Genomic DNA, 20,289 nt, shown 5'->3' with positions numbered 1-20,289 from the left:
CTAAGGAGGCCCTTTTAACTGTTGCTCATTTTCTGCACTGCAATGGCAACCCCCCTTCCTTCCCACTCACCAGAGTGACTTGGTATCTTTATTGGGCAGAATTCAGAAAACCAGTGAATGGAAGAAAAACAGATTTCATTACAGTGCATTTTATTTTACAATTCCACATCACTTACCTACAGAATTAAGTCTGATTGTTATTTACAATTAACAACTTTAAATACAGATAGAGCCATAGAAAAGGCTCATAGGCCTTGGAGCATGTCAAGAGGACAACCAAAGCTATAAAGGGTCTGGAGCACAAACCCTATATGGAGCCATTCAGGGATCTGAGACGGTTCAGCCTTGAGAAGGCTCAGGGAAAACCTTATCACTCTACACAACTCCCTGAAAGGAGGTTGTGGCGAGGTGGGGTCGGACTCTTCTCCCAGGTAACAGTGATAGGGTGAGACTGATGGCCTTAAGTTGTGCTGGGGAGGTTCAGGTTGGTTATTAGAAAAAAACTTCTTCTCAGAAAGAGTGGTGAGACAGGCTGCCCAAGGAGGTGGGGGAGTCACTGTCCCGGAAAGTGTTAAAGAACCATAGAAATGTGGCACTGAGGGGCATCGATAGTGAGCAATATTGGTGGGTATGGACTGGGCTCGGATTAAATGATCTTAGAGGTCCTTTCCAACTGTAATTATTCTATGCAAACTCATCAAGCAAAAGGAGGATGGACTTAACTGCTTAATGATTTGAATGTTCTACAGGATATAAGGACAAAAATCACGGCATGATCTGCAGACAATCCCCTCCCAAGAAGACAAAAACTTCAAGCAAGTCAGCAACACAAAGATCAGAAATATGGAAGGGGAAAAATACGTGTGTTCAATGTGGAAACCGCTGACATTTGAAAACCTGAGTTCTAACTAAATGGAAAGCTGCAACCTGGAAATAAGGCAGAAGTCAAAGGTAATTTTAATTTCCAGTGTAACAGAGTGGAGAACAGAAGAGCAAAGATTTAAAAAGCCATTTTGATGAGAGTAGGGCAGGAGACAATTGTGCAGTTCCCCAGCAGAAAGTTATACAAATGTCAGGGGAGCCTGAAGCCAGCTGGGGGAGCTGCAGAACGAGAGGCTGCTCCTGCAAAAGGTCCTGTAGGAATGGGACCAGACCAAAGGGATAGAATGAAATGCTAGCAACAGGAAATACTCCTAAAGAATCAGAAGGGCTTTTTGCCTGATGGGGAAAGAGCAGTGCAAGCCAAAATAAGAGAGCAGCTGAAAGGACTTGGATATTTCATGAAAATGAACTGCCTCAGAAGGGAGTGGTGGTGTGAAAATACTGGATGTCCATGTGATACAAACCAAAACAAGCCAGACAAATGCGCATCCCAGGAAAAAAAAGAAAGAAAAAGCTAAGTCAGACAAGCTGGAGGCTGGGCACATGCACACCTGTGGGCAGAAAGGACAGGAGGATATTTGGTTGAGAAAACCAATTTTGCAATACGGATGGGTACAACTGAATTATTGCCATTATGTAACAGCAATGTTGAAGAACCATTATCCCGATTGCCTCCTGTGTTGCACAGAACCAATCAGCACTGTCACAGCCAGCACAGAATTAAAGCAAAGCATTGGGAGATCCTGCAGGCCAGCTTCCTCTCAGGCTAAAACCGAACAGGCTCCTAACACCTGAGTGTTTCATGAGCAAAGACACAGTGCACATTCAGTGCAGCTTGACAAGCCACAAGAAACTTTCCTTTTCAAACTAACAGAGGAGAGGTTTAGTTTGGATATAAGGAAGAAATTTTTTGCAGTAAGGGTGGTGAGACGCTGGAGCAAGTTGCCCATCCCCAGAGACACCTGAGGTCAGGCTGGATGGGACACTTGAGCACCTGATGGAACTGTAAGTGTCCGTGCTCTGTGCAGGGGGTTGGTACAGATGGCGTTTAAGGCTCCTTCCAATTCAAACAATTCTAGGATCTTACGAAAACGTAAACCAGGCATGCCAATAGTCAGTTTACAGCTGTTTAGCATATAAAGACAAAACCGTTTTTAATTTTAGAGAGATAGAAAAAAAAAAAAAAAAAAAAAAAAAAAAAATTTCCTATTTTGGATATATTACAGCTGAAGTATATTAGAACCACAGAAAGCAAAGGAAGTAGTCTGTTGCAAGAAAATATTTGTTCCTAAGAAAAGAACGATGTAATACCCAAGTGCTCTGAACCTGCAGACATTAATGAAATAAAATCATACAACTTCATGTCCAGTGGTATTTCTGAGTGCTATCAGGCTCCACAAACCTATCTGAATGTCACTGCTTTCTACTGACTTAACACAGAACAACAAACATGCAGGTCCTGTCAGATTGTCCAGGCTTTCAGATGTACAGGGAGCATCAAGTAAACATGTCTGAGAAATTGCTGATAATGTCAGGAGATTCTTTATGGGCAGCGTTAACAGAACAAATCAGCGTTACTGATTTAAGACTTATTACAAGCATTAGCAAACATCAGAGGTAATGAGTGCAGTTTTTAAATTATTTAATTTAGGAAAGGGAAATAGAACATCAGAGGGGAGTAGCCAGGCTGCACATCAAGTGTGCATCAAATGGCACATCAGAGAGATGCAGCAGTTTGATGTCTGAGGCTGTCTGGCCAGGGCTGTAGCCCTTGCAATGACATGTACTGCACAAAATACAGAGCAGCTCCTGATATATATTTACTAATATATTTTCTTGCTAAGGGATGTAGATTTTCCTACTTGAAAGGAAGGAAAAAAGCTTGTTAATAAAATATGAATACCTAAGCTTCCTCCTAGATGGTAGTGATTAACCTTTTAGCTTTATAGCATGATTCTTTGCTTGGAGAAAGCTTGTGTTCACACAAGTTTGCCTTTAGCCCATATGTGCTTGCATATTTTTAGGATAGAAAGTTATTATCTTTGCTACATACACTTTACAGTCAGTGATATGTAATTATGATGAATCAACAACTACCCTCCAATCTGAGTACACATATGCACATGTCAGATGAGATGAATATTCACCAGTAAGAAATCTCTTCACAAAAATGTGTCTGATGACCTCTCTTCCCCCTCTTCCCAAACACCAAACTAGTTCTTACTAAAGCTTTATGCAAACCTCTAATGCAATTCTGCAGCTATAGAACAGAAACACTGTACAGAATACAACCCTGGGCTTGTGTTATGCAGACCAGTAACAAGAGAAATGTTTCTGATACTTTTGTGAGGAAAAAAAAAAAGTATTCATAAGAGAGAAGATAATCATTTTTCATCTCATAATCATTTTCAGTCCTGACTCAAGAACGCTACACGCCACATTGCAGCCAGCCGCTGGAAGAAGAAATGCAGTTTCTACCCCCAGATCAGTTAGGAAATTTGCTTGATGGACATTGGATGTTGTACTAAAAATGCTTTTATTTCCTCACATGAGGAATCATAGAAGGGTTACTCCACATTTTCTGTTTCAAGAAGAGCCAGTAAAAGGAGAAAGAAGCTGGCAGCCCAGGCTCCTTCTGTCCATGCCTTCTCACACCCTGCATTCCACGTCCTTGTCTTTTCCCAGTCAGATGAGAATGGCCACGCAGCCAGCAGGCCCCTGGCTTATTTGGACAACCATTCCTTTGCACAACTTGCAACTTACTGGCATCTCCAAACAGTGCTGGGCTCGGCTTGTCCTACAGCAGTACACTCAGAACTGCCTGGCTTCATCCTCCTGCTGTTTGTTAAAGCACTTACCCAGACTCAGAGGTAGCACCTCTTCATCCCTTCCTAAAACCTGTATGCTGACACCGTATCTCCAGAATACCAGAGACTGCAGCAAAGAGACATTTATTACATTTGGCAGATTTGGCAAAGGGCCCCCCAAAATGCTGAGCAAATAGTTACGACCACCTGATTCAGTGCTTCCATTGGAAGAACCAAAGAACACCACAAACACAACCTCTACAACTTATTTTTATCTTGCCCTATTTAAACAGGATAAAGATCCAGTCTTTGCTGTGAGCCCTGGCTACTTGTAATGTGAGTATTTTAACAGGAAGGAGCAGACTGATCACATTTTACAATCGAGTGTTTAACATAATTTTATCATGATTAAAGCATTATGCAATACCTCCTTGGAGTATTTTCTTTATAATAAAGGGGTTGGCTGCAGAATGAAACTTGCACAAATCGACTTGAAAGTCATAAATTCCTTAATCAACAGGTTCACATTATACCCAGAGCAACACACAGATCCAAGAGGCACTCCACGACAACACTTTAGCAAACAATCCTGTTATTCATGGATGACTATAATAGGGTGATTACTAACAGCTGTTTGCAATCTCATTACATATGGAAAAGCTTCAGAAAAATGACATGAGAAACACCCCACCTTATAGTAGAGCTGAACAGAAAATGATCTGCAAAGCTGCTTAACCCCTTCCAAGTCCTGTTGTCTTTGTTGCTCACCTTATAATCCCCACCCCAAAGGCTCACCCTCTACAGCTTCAGACCACTCAGGCGCCAGTTTTGCTTTCCAAAGCATTCATCAGGTTAAATTCACACAATGTATACATTAAAATATAAATTAAAACTATTAAACCACCTCTAGATGAAAGTGTTACACGTAGCCTACGAAGCACTGAACTTACGCAACCAGAAAGTAAGTGCTAACATAGAATTATTAAGGCCTTATATGGGTATGATCGCCCCCAAGTACAAGAGAACATATTCTAGCTTTTGAATGATCTTAGCCAACATTAAAAACGTAATTAAAGCATTCCTGATGCAAACGATAAGTTCATATTCAAAACCAGAGTGCAGAACTCCATCTAACACCCTAATTTGTTCCTATTTGACCGGTGTGACTCCTTTACTCTCTTCCTTGAGCCTAAGTTTTAATTAAGTACCCTTCAGCCAGCCAGATCTTTTTGTAATACTGTAATGAAGCATAAGACCATAAAAGCACCAGGAGGAAAAAAAAAACAAACCACCAGTGTTTATTCACAGACAAGAAGCTAAGCAAACAAAATGTTGGATAATCTGCTTAGCGACCCTTCTTATAAGACAGTCCAGAGTAATTCTAGCTAACAGTGACATCGCTTTCTTTTCTTAAACCTCAAGAAACTAAAGAGGAATCTCAAAGCCAGCACTCTGTAGTTGTCATCCTCCCCCTTAATCCTACTCACAGGGCTCTGCAGTATCTGAGTGACCCTCTTCCTCTGCTCCATCATGTTGAAGTCCTGTCGCAGGTCTGGAGACATGTTCCTCTCCCGGAGGTACTCGGGGTCGTTCTCATTGATGCGGTCAAAGTACCTCTCCTTGTGGGGCATTGTGGCTGCAGGGGGAGAAGTGATCACCACCTGACTGGCATCGGTACTCATGCTTCAGCTCTGCGGATGGGAGTCCTCACCTGCAAAACAAAACAAAAGCAGAACATTTAAAATCATGAATCCAAAATGCGCATTAGATATTTTGTGACAAAATCTCATTTTACGCCACATTCACCACTGCCCAAGTTTGTTTGTTTGTTTGTTTTTTTCTTCACTACAGCTCTCCTCATTGACACTTTTAGCTTCAACACAGCACATCCAGAAGGCAGGGCCTGTCCTCAACATCCGCTCAGAGCTTTTCTCCCAGCTCCAGCAAAGGCATTCCTCAATGACAGCATTTCCAAAGCATCCCATAGCTTCAGCTTAGAGAAATGTGTGCATTTGTAAGCAAGGATTCTCACCAATGTTCATTACATTAGTAACAAAAAAAAAAAAAACTAAAACAAAACAGTTTTCACATCTTAGTAGAAAAATAAGTTTAAAACACCTTAGGAAAAAAACACAAGAAAACCAAAAAAACAACCGATAAACAAACACAAATAGAAAGTGGATCAAAAGCAGAAAATCAGACATTCACACATTCAGACATTCACATTTTCACACAAAGAATCAGGCTCAGAAACCCCATTTCTCAACAGGTACTGAGAGGAAGGTTTTCTCAGGTCTGAAGAACAAAGAGAAGCAAGATTTGTAGGAAGAGATAGCATATTATGAAAATACGTTTTAACATGCAAATACCTACATTCAATAATGTATTTAATATAAGAATATTTGCATGCAAAAGCATTTAGCATATAAGCAATTTACAAAACATCCAAATGGGAAGGAACACTGCCTGTCGAGCAGCGTTAAGTGATGTGGTTCAACTGATACCTTCCTGTTAGTGGCTCAAAGCATCCCTCCTTCGGGTCACTGCGGCTGCTCTTTGGGATATTGTGTGAGCAACAAACTGACGTGGCATCTGAAGTGGGTCAGCTAAAACCTCCCACTACTTCAAGATAAAAACATTTGGGAGAATCCCATTAAAGCAGCTCCAGCAGCACAAGCCCTGCTGCCTGTGATGAGCCCTGGGAATGAACTGGGATGGCTTTGATACGGATATGTTCTTGGGTATGCTGCTCTCCTGCAGCCTGAGCTCATTCACTTCCTGGCTGATCATCAGGGCCTGCCAGCAAGACTGATTAGGGGGTGCTGGGGAGAAGGCAAAACTGGGTTTGGGAAAAATAACCTCTTTCAGTGTATGATCTCTTCCTATCACAGACTATTTAATGCCTTCTCATTTGTTCTCTGCTTAGGGCAACGTGCTATAAGTGGAGGTACAAAATGAGCTAAGGTTTGCTGAAGAATGAACCATTGTCTTCTGCAGCTAAGAGCACTGATGCAGAAGGATAAAACTCTTGAGAGAGCATTCAGAGACGCCATCACAGCTCAACAACAATGAATTATGGCTTTTCCCCCAGAAAAATGCTGGGGTTTAAGAATGTAGGTTCTCATGATGTCTTCAAATGCCGCAAGGTACTAAGAGCTGAAGATCGGACCTGTTCTCCATCCTCATGGGGATAACTGTCTCACTGGGTCGGAACAGACCTTCCAGCACCTCCTGGTAACCAAAATAACCAGAAAAGCAGAAGACAAGCACCTCACTTGAATTGGCAACCATCTGCAACTCCTCCATAGATACTCTTCCCAGGAGTTGTGTTATCCAGCTGCTTTTCCTAAAACGCTCCTGACTCCTGTTAACTCTGAGTGGTAAAGGGCTGCCCAACTACCAACCCATTTAGATGGCAGGAACAACTTACACGCATGTCTGAGCTTCAAAGAACTTTTATTATTATTATGATTATTCTAAATAGGTTTACAGGACACAATTAGTTCAAGTCCGTTACTTTACAATGCAGCCTTACAGTGACAGAAAAGCCCATTCATCTGTGAAAAGACACAAATGTGGCTGGCAATACTTAAAATCCACAAAAGAGATTTTCTAATTGTGCTGGACTTCATTTTTTTCCTTTTTCCCTCCAGACTGGATGTTAAGATTTCAACATTAAAGTCCTTGTACTACAAAAAAACTCCATTACTGAACATAATATGGGTATTGGGTCCAGTTGTTCCTATTAGACCTGGTTCAATGCCTTCTCTGTTGGGTCCAGGCTGACTCTTGCATAACCCCTACTGTTTGGCTGGAAAACTTTCAAACAAATCAGCCATTCTTTTATTATTTATTTGTATCTTGCACTGATTTTTTTTTCTCCCCCCAAAGAAGGTCATTTGTTAAAACATGCTCTGCTTCTGGGGATCTAAGGATCTGTATCTCCTTCTCAGCACAGGACTGACAACGTATTCAAAGAAAAATGGTTGCATCCTTTGATACCCTCATATAGCTCATACATACCTCGTAAACCTTATATAGCAGCCCCAGCTTCTGCATTTTCGACCTGTGACTGGGCTGCAGAAAGTAGAGCACTGCACCTTTGTCAGGAGGATACGCATCTCTCTACTTAGAAGTTTTATTTAACAAAAGCTGCCAATTAATTGAAATAACTTGGATCTGTGCCTCGTAGGCTGCAAGATTAAGTCCTGATCGTGCCCATCTGACACTTTGTAAAGTCTGAGTAACATGCTGTGCTGCTTTTGTTGGAATAACTTTTTTCAATGTCAAATCACAGAAGCAGCTCAAAAATAATAATGAGGTCAGAGAAACATGGAGCACTAAAAGAAAAAAAAAACAGAGCAAGAGACCAAACGTAAGGAAAATTTCTTGCCAAAGAACATCCCAGAAAGCACTGACTTAATATATTCTTCATAACGTACAGAACACATAAAAGAACAAATATTACCACAACAGAAAGACAGCAACAGAAAAGTGAGTAAATCATTAGACTGCCTAGCAACGAATCATTAACCTACCTTTTAGCCTGATGTTTTATGGCTGCATTCAGCCATCCCCCTTTTCTCTGTGCAGTGCAATCCACCTGGTAGTTTCCAGCACTGCAAACCAACAGCACACGCACCCCATAACTAACTGCTAGGTCTCATTTCAGGTCTGAGCACTCGGGTTAGATGAGACCACATCTCCTTTAAGGAGCACATTGTTTTATTCTGCTCTTGCTATTTCTCGTCTGCTTGTTTTTAAGGAACAGTCTGCTCTTTCTTCCCCTCTCCAGTATCTTGTCTGCCAGGAGACTTGTTGGAAGTGAGCTGGGTGTCTCTTGATCTCAGTTCCAGCCTCTTTGTGAATCAGGCAGGTTCCAGTCTGAATCAAAGACTTGGCTTGAACCAGCACGGTCAGCAATGCAAGCTGGCAGAAGGAAACATGCTTAAGGAATACAAAGGAATGGTTAAGAGGAACAAAAAAATAAGTGGGGGAATGTGGACTGAGATGAAGGCCACCATCACCACCATGTGACATTAGGAAGTCGTCTTGCAATCCTCTCTCCTATAAATTTTAGCAACGATGTATTATTGAGTAATCACATCTGTTCTAGGACAAGAAAATACTTGAATAACACCTCAAAGCCATTTATTTCCTTCTCCCTCTTTTTTTTTTTAAAAAAAAAACTTACTGATCAGAACACTGAAAATGAGCTGGCAGATTGCATTGCCCCTTATGTTGTATGAAGCTTAGATTTCATTTATCAGTCTCGCTTTATGCACTGGTAAGAAGAATAAGCTGTACATTTATACATGAGCATTCTCTAAAGGTAATTGGTGGCACCAAAAATACTAGGTAATCATAGAATGGCTTGGGTTGGGAGGGATCTTAAGGATCATCATGCTCTGACCCATGCCCTGGGCTGGGTGCCACCCACCAGATCAGAGCCCATCCAACCAGTTCTTGAGCACATCCAGGGATGGGACACTGTGACATCTCTGGGCAGCCTGTATCAGGGCCTCACATCCCTCTGAGTAAAGAATTTTTTCCTAACATCAAACTTGAATTTCCCTCTTTTAGTTAGAAGCCATTCCCCTTAGGCAGTTAGCATTATGCAGCTAGATTTCAGTAATATCAGTACACTAGCACTCAAGGAAGTCAAACTGTCAAATTATACCCTTAAATCGACACAAGGCAGGATTTGCATTAAAAAAAAACAAAAGAGCAGACACACCTCCTGCCTTCCCAGCCATGCTGCCATCCAGTCCTTCTGTCTCTGCCACCTCCTCCCATTTGTGCTAGCCAGTGTGTGTAAGGCTGCAGTGAGACTGGTAGGAAGCATTCCTCTTGCACACTGTGCTGCCTTGGCTGCCACTGCCAGCATGGTGTGGGCACAGTGATGGTCGCACCACAGCTCACCCTGGCTGCAGACTGAATGTTCAAACCCAGCATCACATATTTAATTTAAGCCCTTCTGCTTTTAAACAGAGGAAGCTAATGAAATATCCATCGTCTGCTGCCAGACATGACTTTAAGGAGACCTTGTGCTGGCAAGCATAAGCTCCTTCTAACTAAAAACATGGGTGTATCTGAACCTGGGTTCTGTATTTCTGCATTAAATCTAAAGCATTATTTTTACATAATTACACTATGTAGTATTAAAGTCAACATGAATACTCACACAGCTCAACTCACACTTCACCCAAAAAATATAAATTAAAAAAATTGTCCCTAAACCTTCACTTTAAGAGAATGAGGTCAGTCATCCACAGATATGACACCGGTTTGTTTCCCTGTCCCTGTAATTCTTCCTTTCAAAGCACACCTTCCTCTTTGTATTTGCATTTCCTCCTTTTATTTATTTGCTTATTTTTAGTTGCAATGTATTGTAGGGTATCTGCCTTAGCAGGGGGGGTGGACTCAATCTCTTGAGTTCTCTTCTAACCTCTGAGATTCTGTGAATAAGTACCTGACACACTGCAATTTAACAGACAGTTCTCATTTAAAGGTGGGTTATGTTTTGCTTACAAGCAAAGTTGACTTACAAATACAAATGCATGCATATATTTTCAATTGACAATGAACTCCAGCTGGGGCTGCCACCTCAGCCTGGGAACACAGGGTGACCACCCTGCAAAACGGTGTGGAACCACTGCGTGCCAACCTTTTCTGAGGCAATTCAGAAAATCATCTCCTTAAACTGAGTAAATGCTCCAGACCAGCTAATAAATTAAACCATTTGTAAAGCTGTAATTAGTTAGCTTCTGCACTTACTTGACTTGAAAAGCATGCCAGTGCTACCTCACACCCACTCTTCCTCTGTTTTTCTTCCACATGCAATACTACGAAATTTAAGAACAAACACAGTAAGACTGGACTTGAATAGCATTACATTAAAATCCCACACTTTGGTAAGGGATGTGCCCAAAGCACCTCAACACCTCACTTGTTTCTATGCCATGGCATAGGAGCAGCAGCCTCCTGCAACTATGAGATGGAGCCCAGCAGAGCTGCCAGGGAGAGCTGATCCCACGGCAAGTGTGAACAGCTGCTCTCACAGCCCCACTGAATGGCAGTGATGGATCTGAAATTGATTTTTCAATTTTTTTCTCTCACTTTTACATTTTTCTGTTCTTTGATGGAAGATAAATTGAACCTTTGCAAGAAGCACCCTCCTATCCACCACCAGGAATGACCACAGCAGCAGAACTGCTGCAGAGCTTCAGCTTACTGAGCTGCACACTTTCTGAAGCTGCATTCATTCCCTTGCAGCAACGAGGGCTTCTGCAAAGGAGAAGGATCTGCAGAGATCACCTGATAGAGCAGCAGTAGCACTGTTTTCCAGATGAAGAGAAAAGAACCAGTCCTTTCCCAGTCTCACCTAGGAGCCTAGGTGTATTATGAGGTGTAATATTATATATATAATATATATATGAGGTATTATATAGGTGTAATACCTAGATGTATTATGAAGAATGGACTGCTAATCCACGTTTAACCACTTCTAAAAGTATATTAAGAACACAGCAACTACTGTCACCTCTAAAGTGTAGTTCTGGTTGATGAAAGCACACAAACATGCATATCACATCAGTGTGTGGGCAAGGTGGGCCCACGCAGAGGTGCAGCCCCACACAACGCAGGGCTCCAGCCCTTTGTGCACCCCTAAGCATGGCCAAGGACAAGGGCGAGCCCTGGCAGCCTTTCGGTTGTCACTGACTCTGTTTTTCTATGGGTGACAGCATTTACCCACCCACGTCAAACCCGTTTGGATGCTTGGAACAAAAGACATAAATATTATTAGCAAATATGTACATGCTACAAAGAATCTGTTGGTGATCTCAGCACTTAGTAATTGGGTATTAAGGTTTTTATCCACTCCCAACGCTGCCTAGCGCCTTAGAGTATTGGTATCAGCAAGGGATGCAAGTCAACTTACAGTGCAAAAACCAGATTACCTGTGTTTGACCTTACTTAAGTCATGGGACAAAATCCCTCAGAATAATGACAGGGAGCTATAACCCCAAAGGAGTATTTCCATTTTATTCTGAAACCAGAAATGCAGATAAGACATCAGCATCTGCTTTCAGTAAGAAGAACTGCTTTTCTTTTTTTGGTTTTAAGGATTCTGATGAAACCTTGGCAACACAAACACTGCAGCACCAAAGCAGTTTCAATTTTTGGTTCTTTGGACCTGGCTCATGTTCATGCTGCAAACCGAAGGAGGTTTAGAAACAACCATCATCAAAGAACACAGTATATCACAGGTGGAGAAGAGAAAAAAAGACTGCATTTTAAAATTTATATTGTTTCAAAGATATGTGGGACTTCAGTAATGAAAAAACTAAGTACTATTTTCCAACACATTAAAACACAATAAGAAGCTTTTTTTTTTTTTCCTCCCTCTAAAAGACTTATCTCTGCTTATTTACATAATCACTTGTGGCTAAGTTACCTAAAAATATTTCACGAGTCAGTAGACAACAGAGAGCTAAATTAAAAGATTATGTTCTGGTAGCACTTATCCGTATTAAGCTGTGAAAGTACGCAAACACATAACCCACACACACACACGAGCAAGGGCTGAACAATCTCCTTAAATCCTTTGGAAAAGATGAAATCTAAGTTCATCTGCAATACAAACTAAAAACTTATCTGTGAGAAAAAACAAACACATTTAGTTGGGAAAGCTGACCGCAGTCAAAACCTTTCACATTTTACAGCACTATTCTCCTCCCTCTCTGGTAACTCTTCACTGCAGCTTCCCTCTGAATGGTAGCAATGCAGGAATAAAATGGAATTCATCACTCTTTATGCTGATGTAGTCGTACAGATAAAAAAAAAAAAGAAGTTAGTAATGGAAATATTTTTTTTTTTAATCCCACTGATTGACACCATCCTGGAAAGCACCATTCGGAGCAATGACGGCTGCTTTGCAGTCTGCACGAGCCCTCATTCACTACTACAACATGTGACATTAGATCACAGAGAAAAGTCTTACAGATCCCAGGGCACATCAAAAGCCTTCTTGATTTATGACAGTTTGATTATTCTGAGAAATGCCATGGCCAAAGCAGCTGCCTCCGGGGTTTGGATGAGGGGTCAGAGGCTGTGATGATGGGCAACCCCAATGATCGACACGAGGCAACTGCTGGATTTCACAAATGGTCTCAGGGATGGCAGCATGCAGCCAAACCTTATTATAGCCCAAACCTCTGGAGTTCATCCTCTTCACTCCAAGCCCTGACCTTTCCCATCACCGATACCTGAACGGCAGCTCAGCAAGGACCTGACGACCACGCACCGACCCTACAGCGAGGAAGGGGAAACCCAGCCAACAGCTGATCTCAGCAGGGACATTTGTAATTGGAGACACGATGAAACTGTCAGCCCTTCGATCATGAAGTCTTCAAGACAAATCGTATCTTTATTTATGTTATGCACCACACCCTACATGATTCTTCCAGTTCATCTCAGGATCTCTGAATCACTCTACTGTAAATTTTAAATAGGGAGGAACAAGGGAAATAGGGAAGCCATATAAACAGACTGATCCCACCGCAATTGTAAAGTAAATTGGCTAACTTCTCCAAAGAAAAGGTTAGACATTTTGCTGATCTGTACATATATTTCCACATTAAACAGAAAACAACAATGCTTAAAAAAAGCTGATTTATGATATAGTAAAAAATTAAGAATATTTTAGATAACACAGTGGCATATATTTATTTCATGTATGAAGAACGGGCACGGGGGAATGATCATATGTATATGTGTGTGACTACATATATATATACATATATATATATATATATATATATATATATATATATATATATACATATATACATACACACATGGTATTGAAAAATAGTAATTTTAGAGATCAATGAAAGTATGGAACAAGTGATGGCAGCCAGCCCCAGGCTGGACTTTGCAGCAGGCACACTGTCACTAAGAGAAGCATGGAAAAATACGTAGGCATTTCCCTAGAATACAGGCAGAGATTTACCCTAGGAAATGCTCCACAAGAGACCTACAGACTGAAGAGAGAAGGCACAGTCAGTATGAGTTTAACAGCTTATATTATTCATTGGACAGCACAGGGAAAAAACAAACAAAGAAACAAAACCTGTAGTATGCCATTCCCAAAGCATGCAGGCATTGTCTTTTCTCACTCCATTCAGTCTCCAAAGGATCTCGCTTTTCTCTTCATTACTGGAGTTTTGCCTCAACTTATGGTACAAATTTTCCCCTTCTTGGTCCATTTGCAACCACAATTAAATGTTAATCCGTGTTAAAATATAAACAGAAGTTAACAAACACAAAGCATTTAATAGAGATTGTCAAATACATACAAAAATCTCATCTGTAGAGGACTTAACTTGATAAGCACACCTTATGATATGATTTTTCATGCTTTCTTGTCTGGCTTGAGGTGATCTCACCCTTCTAACTCCTATTTCAGCTCTCCAAATGCCATCCCCAGCTGTGCCAGCACATCAGTCCATGGATTGGATACCGAAACAGAACAAGGTTAAAGATAATTTGGGAGAGGATGGCAAGGGAAAGTACGGAGCAGAAGGACACATGGAGGTGGAGAGGGCAGCCAGGACCTCCTTTAGGAAAGTTCAAACGACAGCTATACTTAATTAGCCGATTCAAAGCATCTTGCTTTAATTATCCTTCTCTGGGAAATCCCTAGGATTTATGATAGTGCAGGAACACTTCTTCTGCTTTTACTCACATTTCTAATACTGTCTTCAGCTGGCTTCAAAATAATTAAAAAATACTTGACTAGCAAATCCAACGAGTTTCCACTGCAATCAAAGTTTTACCTACATAAATACGCACATTAATCTCAATTGACTTGGCCCACATTTGACCTGCTTCTTGTCTACGGCACCTCTTGCAAGCAGTGCTAGAAGAGCAAATTGAATTTAGAGAGGCAAAGGTCTTATATACCTTCAGGAATGGAAAATTACTCAGCTGAATTTCAAGGCAGCCAGTCTGAAGTCAAATGGTCATTTTGAACTTCACCACAGCATTGAACAGAGGAACAGATGTGCCCAGAGCAACAGTCAGCACACTCCTAACGAGTGCTGAAGATTAATTACCAAAGGCTTTGGTAGGGTGAGGGGTGTGGTGAGTCAGTGTTCAGCACAGTATTCTTTAGGATGGCAAAAGCAGAATGCATAAATACTTCATAATTAGATTACTATTATTTTCCAGTTCAAGCAAGCACTTCTCTACTTTAATTCCATAATTTCCTCCTCCATCATCACTTGTGAGCACTCAAAGTCTGGATAAAATAGGAGATGCTGCACAAAGTATTCCAATATCACAGCGTGGAGTTGCTCTGCATACCGTACACAGTCCTGGAGACAGGCAAATATCTGCAGTAGTTGTTTCTAGAGTGCAAAAGCAGCCTGACAGCTAAAACTGGAAATTCACACCATGCTGTCTTTCACCTAAGTAGTTGCACGAACCCTGAATACAGCTCGCAGGTTTTCAGATCTGATAAGGAGTCAGACCAACGTACCAGCAACAGAATTTCCTAACAGCCAAGGTGGCCCCAGCAAGTGGCTTCTCAAGATGCTTACTTTCTACTAAAACACTGTCACGCAAATAAAGAAAAACAACTTCTTGCTTTCTGCTAGAGAAGGAAGCCAGGCTCTTAGATGAGCCACAGCACCAGCAACTTGGACATGCAGTGTCCGAGACCAGGTCAGGGTCACACATGCAGCATGACACATGCTCCTGCTACTCCTTCCTCAAGCAATTCTTCCATTTCTGACTTCCCCCTACTTTTTGGTTTATAGTTTCAAGAACATACTTAGGAAAACAAATACATTGGATGGATCCATCTGTTAGATCCAAAGATTTCAAGATAAGGTATTATGAAAAACCTCATAAAATAACTTAGAAGTTGTTTTATTTGAATTTTCTAACCTCATTTGTGTACCTACCCTGAAAAACAATATTTGCCTGTTTGCAATTAAACCTGCTTATGTCTATGCTGAAAGCTAGGATCAGGAGCATAACCCCTGGGTAGAGAGTTCAGAATTTGTGAGAACAGAGAGGTGGGGGCACATTCTTCTCTCAGTTACGTTGTTACGAATCAAAAGCAAACAATGTAAAATTCAGTCAACAATCACTGCAGAAATGTCACTGTAATCTTACTTCTGGCAATGCCTGTTTTGAATATTTGAGAAACCCATGGAAATCATCCCAGGTAAACATGGTATTTTTCTTTACAACTTGAGAAAATTAATGAGAATACAAAAATGACAGGAAGGACACCGATTACACCTGCTCGAAAAGTGAAAGAAATCATATTCTCTGTGGCTTTCAGTCATCTTGTTCACTTATATCTCAGGTCATTTTCAACATCTGCAAAAACCTGACACTGTTTTTGTTTTCATCAAGGAATTAGAAGCCTCTGTAGTAATGTAGGAACATGCCAGAAAATACCACAAAAGCTATTTAATCAAGAACTGAACAATGATAGGTGATTAGATGCCTGCCAAAGGCTGCATTCACAACAGCACCCACAGACGTGCTGGAATGCTGCATCAAGCACTGCGCCCTTGCTGGCACTCATCTCCTGCTCCAAAAGGAAGAGCCGTCTGCAGGAGGGATGTTGTCTCCATAGTCTGGTCTGACAGGCTTCTTGAGGGGTAACAGTAGATGCTTCTTTTGGAGGCACACTGTATTTAGACATTTTCTCTGTAATTAAGATGCATACTTTTATCTAGCTAAATTCTTGCGTTATTTTGGACACTGAGACTGCAGGATTTCTGCTTTTTATCATAATTACCAGGTAGCATTTTCAGTGTGCACTGGAGTAACTGTCTTCAGTGCCACTGTTGGGTTGTTGTGGGATCTTTTCTTACTCCATAGCACATAGCTATGTGTGTTATTATTTCTGCCTGCCTCATCAGTATTGTGTTCTGTGATAAATAACCAAAGTGGCTCAGTTAGCACTGCAAAGCAGTCAGAAAGAGCCGAAGGAAAGCATGCAAAGTGCTGTGCTGAATGAACAGGCTTTTTCCTGTGACTTCTGGCTTCCAGCTCAGAAAGTTGAGATTGGTAATGAAAAACACTCCTACCCAGAGCACAGCCCTACTTCAGAGCAATTATACTGCACTTGAAGATAGGTCTTCATTATGCGTATCCTATGTTCATTCTCATGTTACACTGAAAGTGCTTTTTGTGATCGGGTGATCTGAACTACAAGAACAGTGGTTCCTCAAGCTCTACAATGGGTGGAACTACTCCAAGCGGTCCATTTTTTCTCCTTTTCTTTTTGAAGTTATTCTCAACTGTCACACTAATGAGGCATCAGATACAAAGCTTTGCTTTCAGTATTGATATATATATATATATAAATATATATATATATGTATGATACCTAAAATGACAGAAGGGACAATGATAACTAAGTAAACAAACCCACCCTTTCCTGGTCTCCTCCTCTGTAAAGCAGCAAGTAATGCAGCATGCCCCACCGCCCAAAGGTATGCAAGCAGCTCTCGGAACTAACAGCACATCTCACCCCTTCATTCTGTATCAGAAACTACTGAGAGTAACAACTCTAAGACAGCTGACACAGTATTATTTTCATCCACGTATGGGACACACACAAGGAAAAGTAATTACCAAGTGCTGCCTCATTTATTATGACAGCACAAAGTTTTTTTTTTTTTTTTCTTTTTTTCCCAAAGCTACCTTCTTTGGAAATGCAATCAATGCCTTTTGGTTACTTGTTTGCATTAGATATACTCCTAAGAGGTTTTGTACATTTTGCATTAGAATATAAAACACATTAAAAGTGAGAAATAAATTTTTCTCTGCTAATTTTATTTTGAGTTTGATTATATCCACTTTGACTAACCTTTTCTCACTGCTCTATGAACAGATGGAATGAATAACTTTACACCTCTCCGTAACCTCAGCAGAGAATCCTACATCTTTATCTTCGAATCAGACATCAACTTATGTTATGTGTCAGAAAATTATTCTCTACATTTGTACCAAGCTTGGCTTAAAGCAGCCAGCAGGTTCAGAAGATACGTGATAGGAATGAGTACATGCACAGACACTGCGATCACAGAAGACCTTCTTTTCTTAGAGCAGGAGATGAGCATTATGCAGCTACCTGGACTTCTTGCTGATGCATGACATGAACCCAGACATCAGGGCAGAACCCAGTTCGGGCAAAAAAAGTAAAAAATAAAATAAAAGCAGCAACTCCCGTTATAATTAAGCTTAACAAATGAATGAGGATACTGAGTACAGTTTTGCAAACAGGGACCATCCAGTGGGAATCTGGGGAACCATATCAATGAGCCAACATTCATATTTCCTTTAATATTTAGTAATATTTGTGCCCATGGCAGTAGCATTTCCTGAAATGTGAACAAACATTGCAATAGATGCATTTGGAAATTGATGTTTGTAGTATCAAGACAGCATGAACAATCAAAGCATAATGAACAGCATTGCAGAGGTTCACACTTCAGAGAGGAGACAAGCATTGAAAATTTTTCAACAAGTGCCAGTGAATGATGGCCTCAGACAGTTGGTTCTACCTGAACAACAGAAGCACTGAACAGAATGGGGAAATGTAAGAGCAGAATTGCTTGAAGGTGATTTTTTTCATATCCTGTTCTTCCATTTACAATTGCATCATTATCACTAACAAAAAGATAATTCAGATTGTGATATTTGAGTGATTCCATGTTTCCAAAAATAAATCATTCATTATTATTCTTGAAGCCTGTTTGACCTCAGTACAATCATGACAAACATTCAGTTAAAAAAAAAAATATCTGAAGAAAATGTGTGCTCAGAGTATCAGTTAAAAAATATAACTGCTGTGAAACATTAAAGGAGAACACAAAAGGGCCTCTACAATAGTATAACCTTTGCCTCTGTGTGCTAGCATCACAGTTTACACAGTTTCCATGGAAACTCTCTGCAAACATATGAATGTTCTGGTTGCATTAGATGCTGAACAGAAAATCCTTTGTGACCATTCTGGAGGGCCATGGCCAGTGCCAACCTCCCAGTGAAATAATGCCCCTCACTATGCCTTGCCCAGCAGGCTCATGACACACTTACTCACATGGTACAGCTGCTGCCACAGCTTGTTTTTCCATCTCTGAAAAAGAGAGATGTGCATCGTAACTTCTAAATGTTTCTTCCTGCATCGAGGGAGCGCTTTGCCCCTGCCAAGCTGATGGCCAACTCCCCAGGACTGGACCTGCCGATGCAATCCAAGAGCTGTAAAACCAGGGCACTGGCTGAGAGACTTGCAGCAGGCTCCGAGTCAGGGCACTGAGGAATACATTTACATAATGAGTAGGCAACTGCCCAAAGTGAACACCACAATTCTTCATTATTAAATACCTTGAGAAAAGCAAATTAAAAACAAACAAACCAAACAACAACATGGAGACAGAACATTCTCAGGATGCAACAGGTATACCAGTCCAGAAGACAAAACCAGTTTCATCACATTATTCCTCACAGTGGACAGATCAACTGATTTGCACATCACTTGGAGTCACAGAACGGCTGAGGACAGCAGGGACCACTGGGTCAGTGCGATCCAACCCTGGCTTAAGCAGAGCCATTTAAACCCACGTCCAGAACCACGTATAAGCAGATGAACAGTTCGTGTACTTGATGGACTCCTCCTGCAATGGAGGCAGAAAAACTCCATCCAAGAAAGCAGAAGTCTCAACAGAAGGACAGGTCTCTGCTTTTGGCAGTTAAGGGTGCGTGCTTGAGAGAAAGCTGAGAGACCCACAGCACTTGTTTCCATTTCACATAGGAGGAGCTACAGTCAAACATCTAAACGTTGTGTATTTCCTGCACGTCCTCAAAGTGCACACCTCCTCCGCAGTTATAAATACACCAAGGTAAAAGCACATCTACTGAAGTGAATTAAAAGTGCACATTCAAGAGGTGCACCTGGCTGGGCAACATCTTGATTCTAGACTGAATTTTGTATTCTTATTTCTCTGAAACTGAGCAAATGGACAGTAGAGCGAGTTTGGCTCTAATTTCTGAGGTATCAGTGGTGTCACTCATCAGATTGCATACAGATGTGCCCAGACTGTGGCAAGACAAGATCTCCAAAGGCTGCATTCAGAAGACAAGCCTGCAGGCAGCGCGGGGAGGTGAAAGCCTCACTGCCTGAACGTGGGTGAAACGGGGAAGGCCAACACCTTTTAGCCTGTAAACAAGCACTTTTGTGATCAAGCCCCTTTCATACGCTACCCAAGACCCAATGTCAGAAATCAGTAACAGTTTTGTGGTGAGATCCACGGAATGAAAACCGATTTTGCACCGTGAAGAAAGCCACACTCTTGCATTGCCTCCACCCTCGATTTGCACGTTTATTTTTGTCCCCTTACAACAGGAAGCTCTGGCAGGAAGCTCCCGAAGTTCAGGCGGACACCACCCACCCGCCCCCCACCCAGCTCTACACGCACTGCTACCACTTTCCTCCTGCCCAGCCCGCTCCTCCCTTCAGCAGCACCTGCAGAACAGAGTAAACATTGGGTCAGCCGTAGCTCTGGCCGTT

The 20,289-nt window shown here is 41.4% G+C and overlaps 1 protein-coding gene across 3 annotated transcripts in view; it reads right to left on the bottom strand.

Annotated features, from left to right (window-relative positions):
• ADD3 (adducin 3) overlaps positions 1 to 20,289 on the bottom strand; it is an 89,518-nt gene that overhangs the window by 21,152 nt on the left and 48,077 nt on the right. For all 3 annotated transcript variants that reach the window (XM_042863805.1, XM_042863807.1, XM_042863806.1), the window contains exon 3: positions 5,177 to 5,400. In XM_042863805.1, coding sequence (XP_042719739.1) covers positions 5,177 to 5,371 — 195 coding nt within the window. In that variant the 5' untranslated portion in view covers positions 5,372 to 5,400. The remainder of the gene's footprint in view (positions 1 to 5,176; positions 5,401 to 20,289) is intronic.

This window comes from Lagopus leucura, unplaced genomic scaffold (genome assembly GCF_019238085.1).
Source record: "Lagopus leucura isolate 7727_CA_CO unplaced genomic scaffold, USGS_WTPT01 Super-Scaffold_741, whole genome shotgun sequence".
Taxonomy (NCBI): domain Eukaryota; kingdom Metazoa; phylum Chordata; class Aves; order Galliformes; family Phasianidae; genus Lagopus; species Lagopus leucura.
The sequence above is the reverse complement of the archived record's forward strand: the minus strand, read 5'-3'. Positions and strand labels throughout refer to the sequence as shown.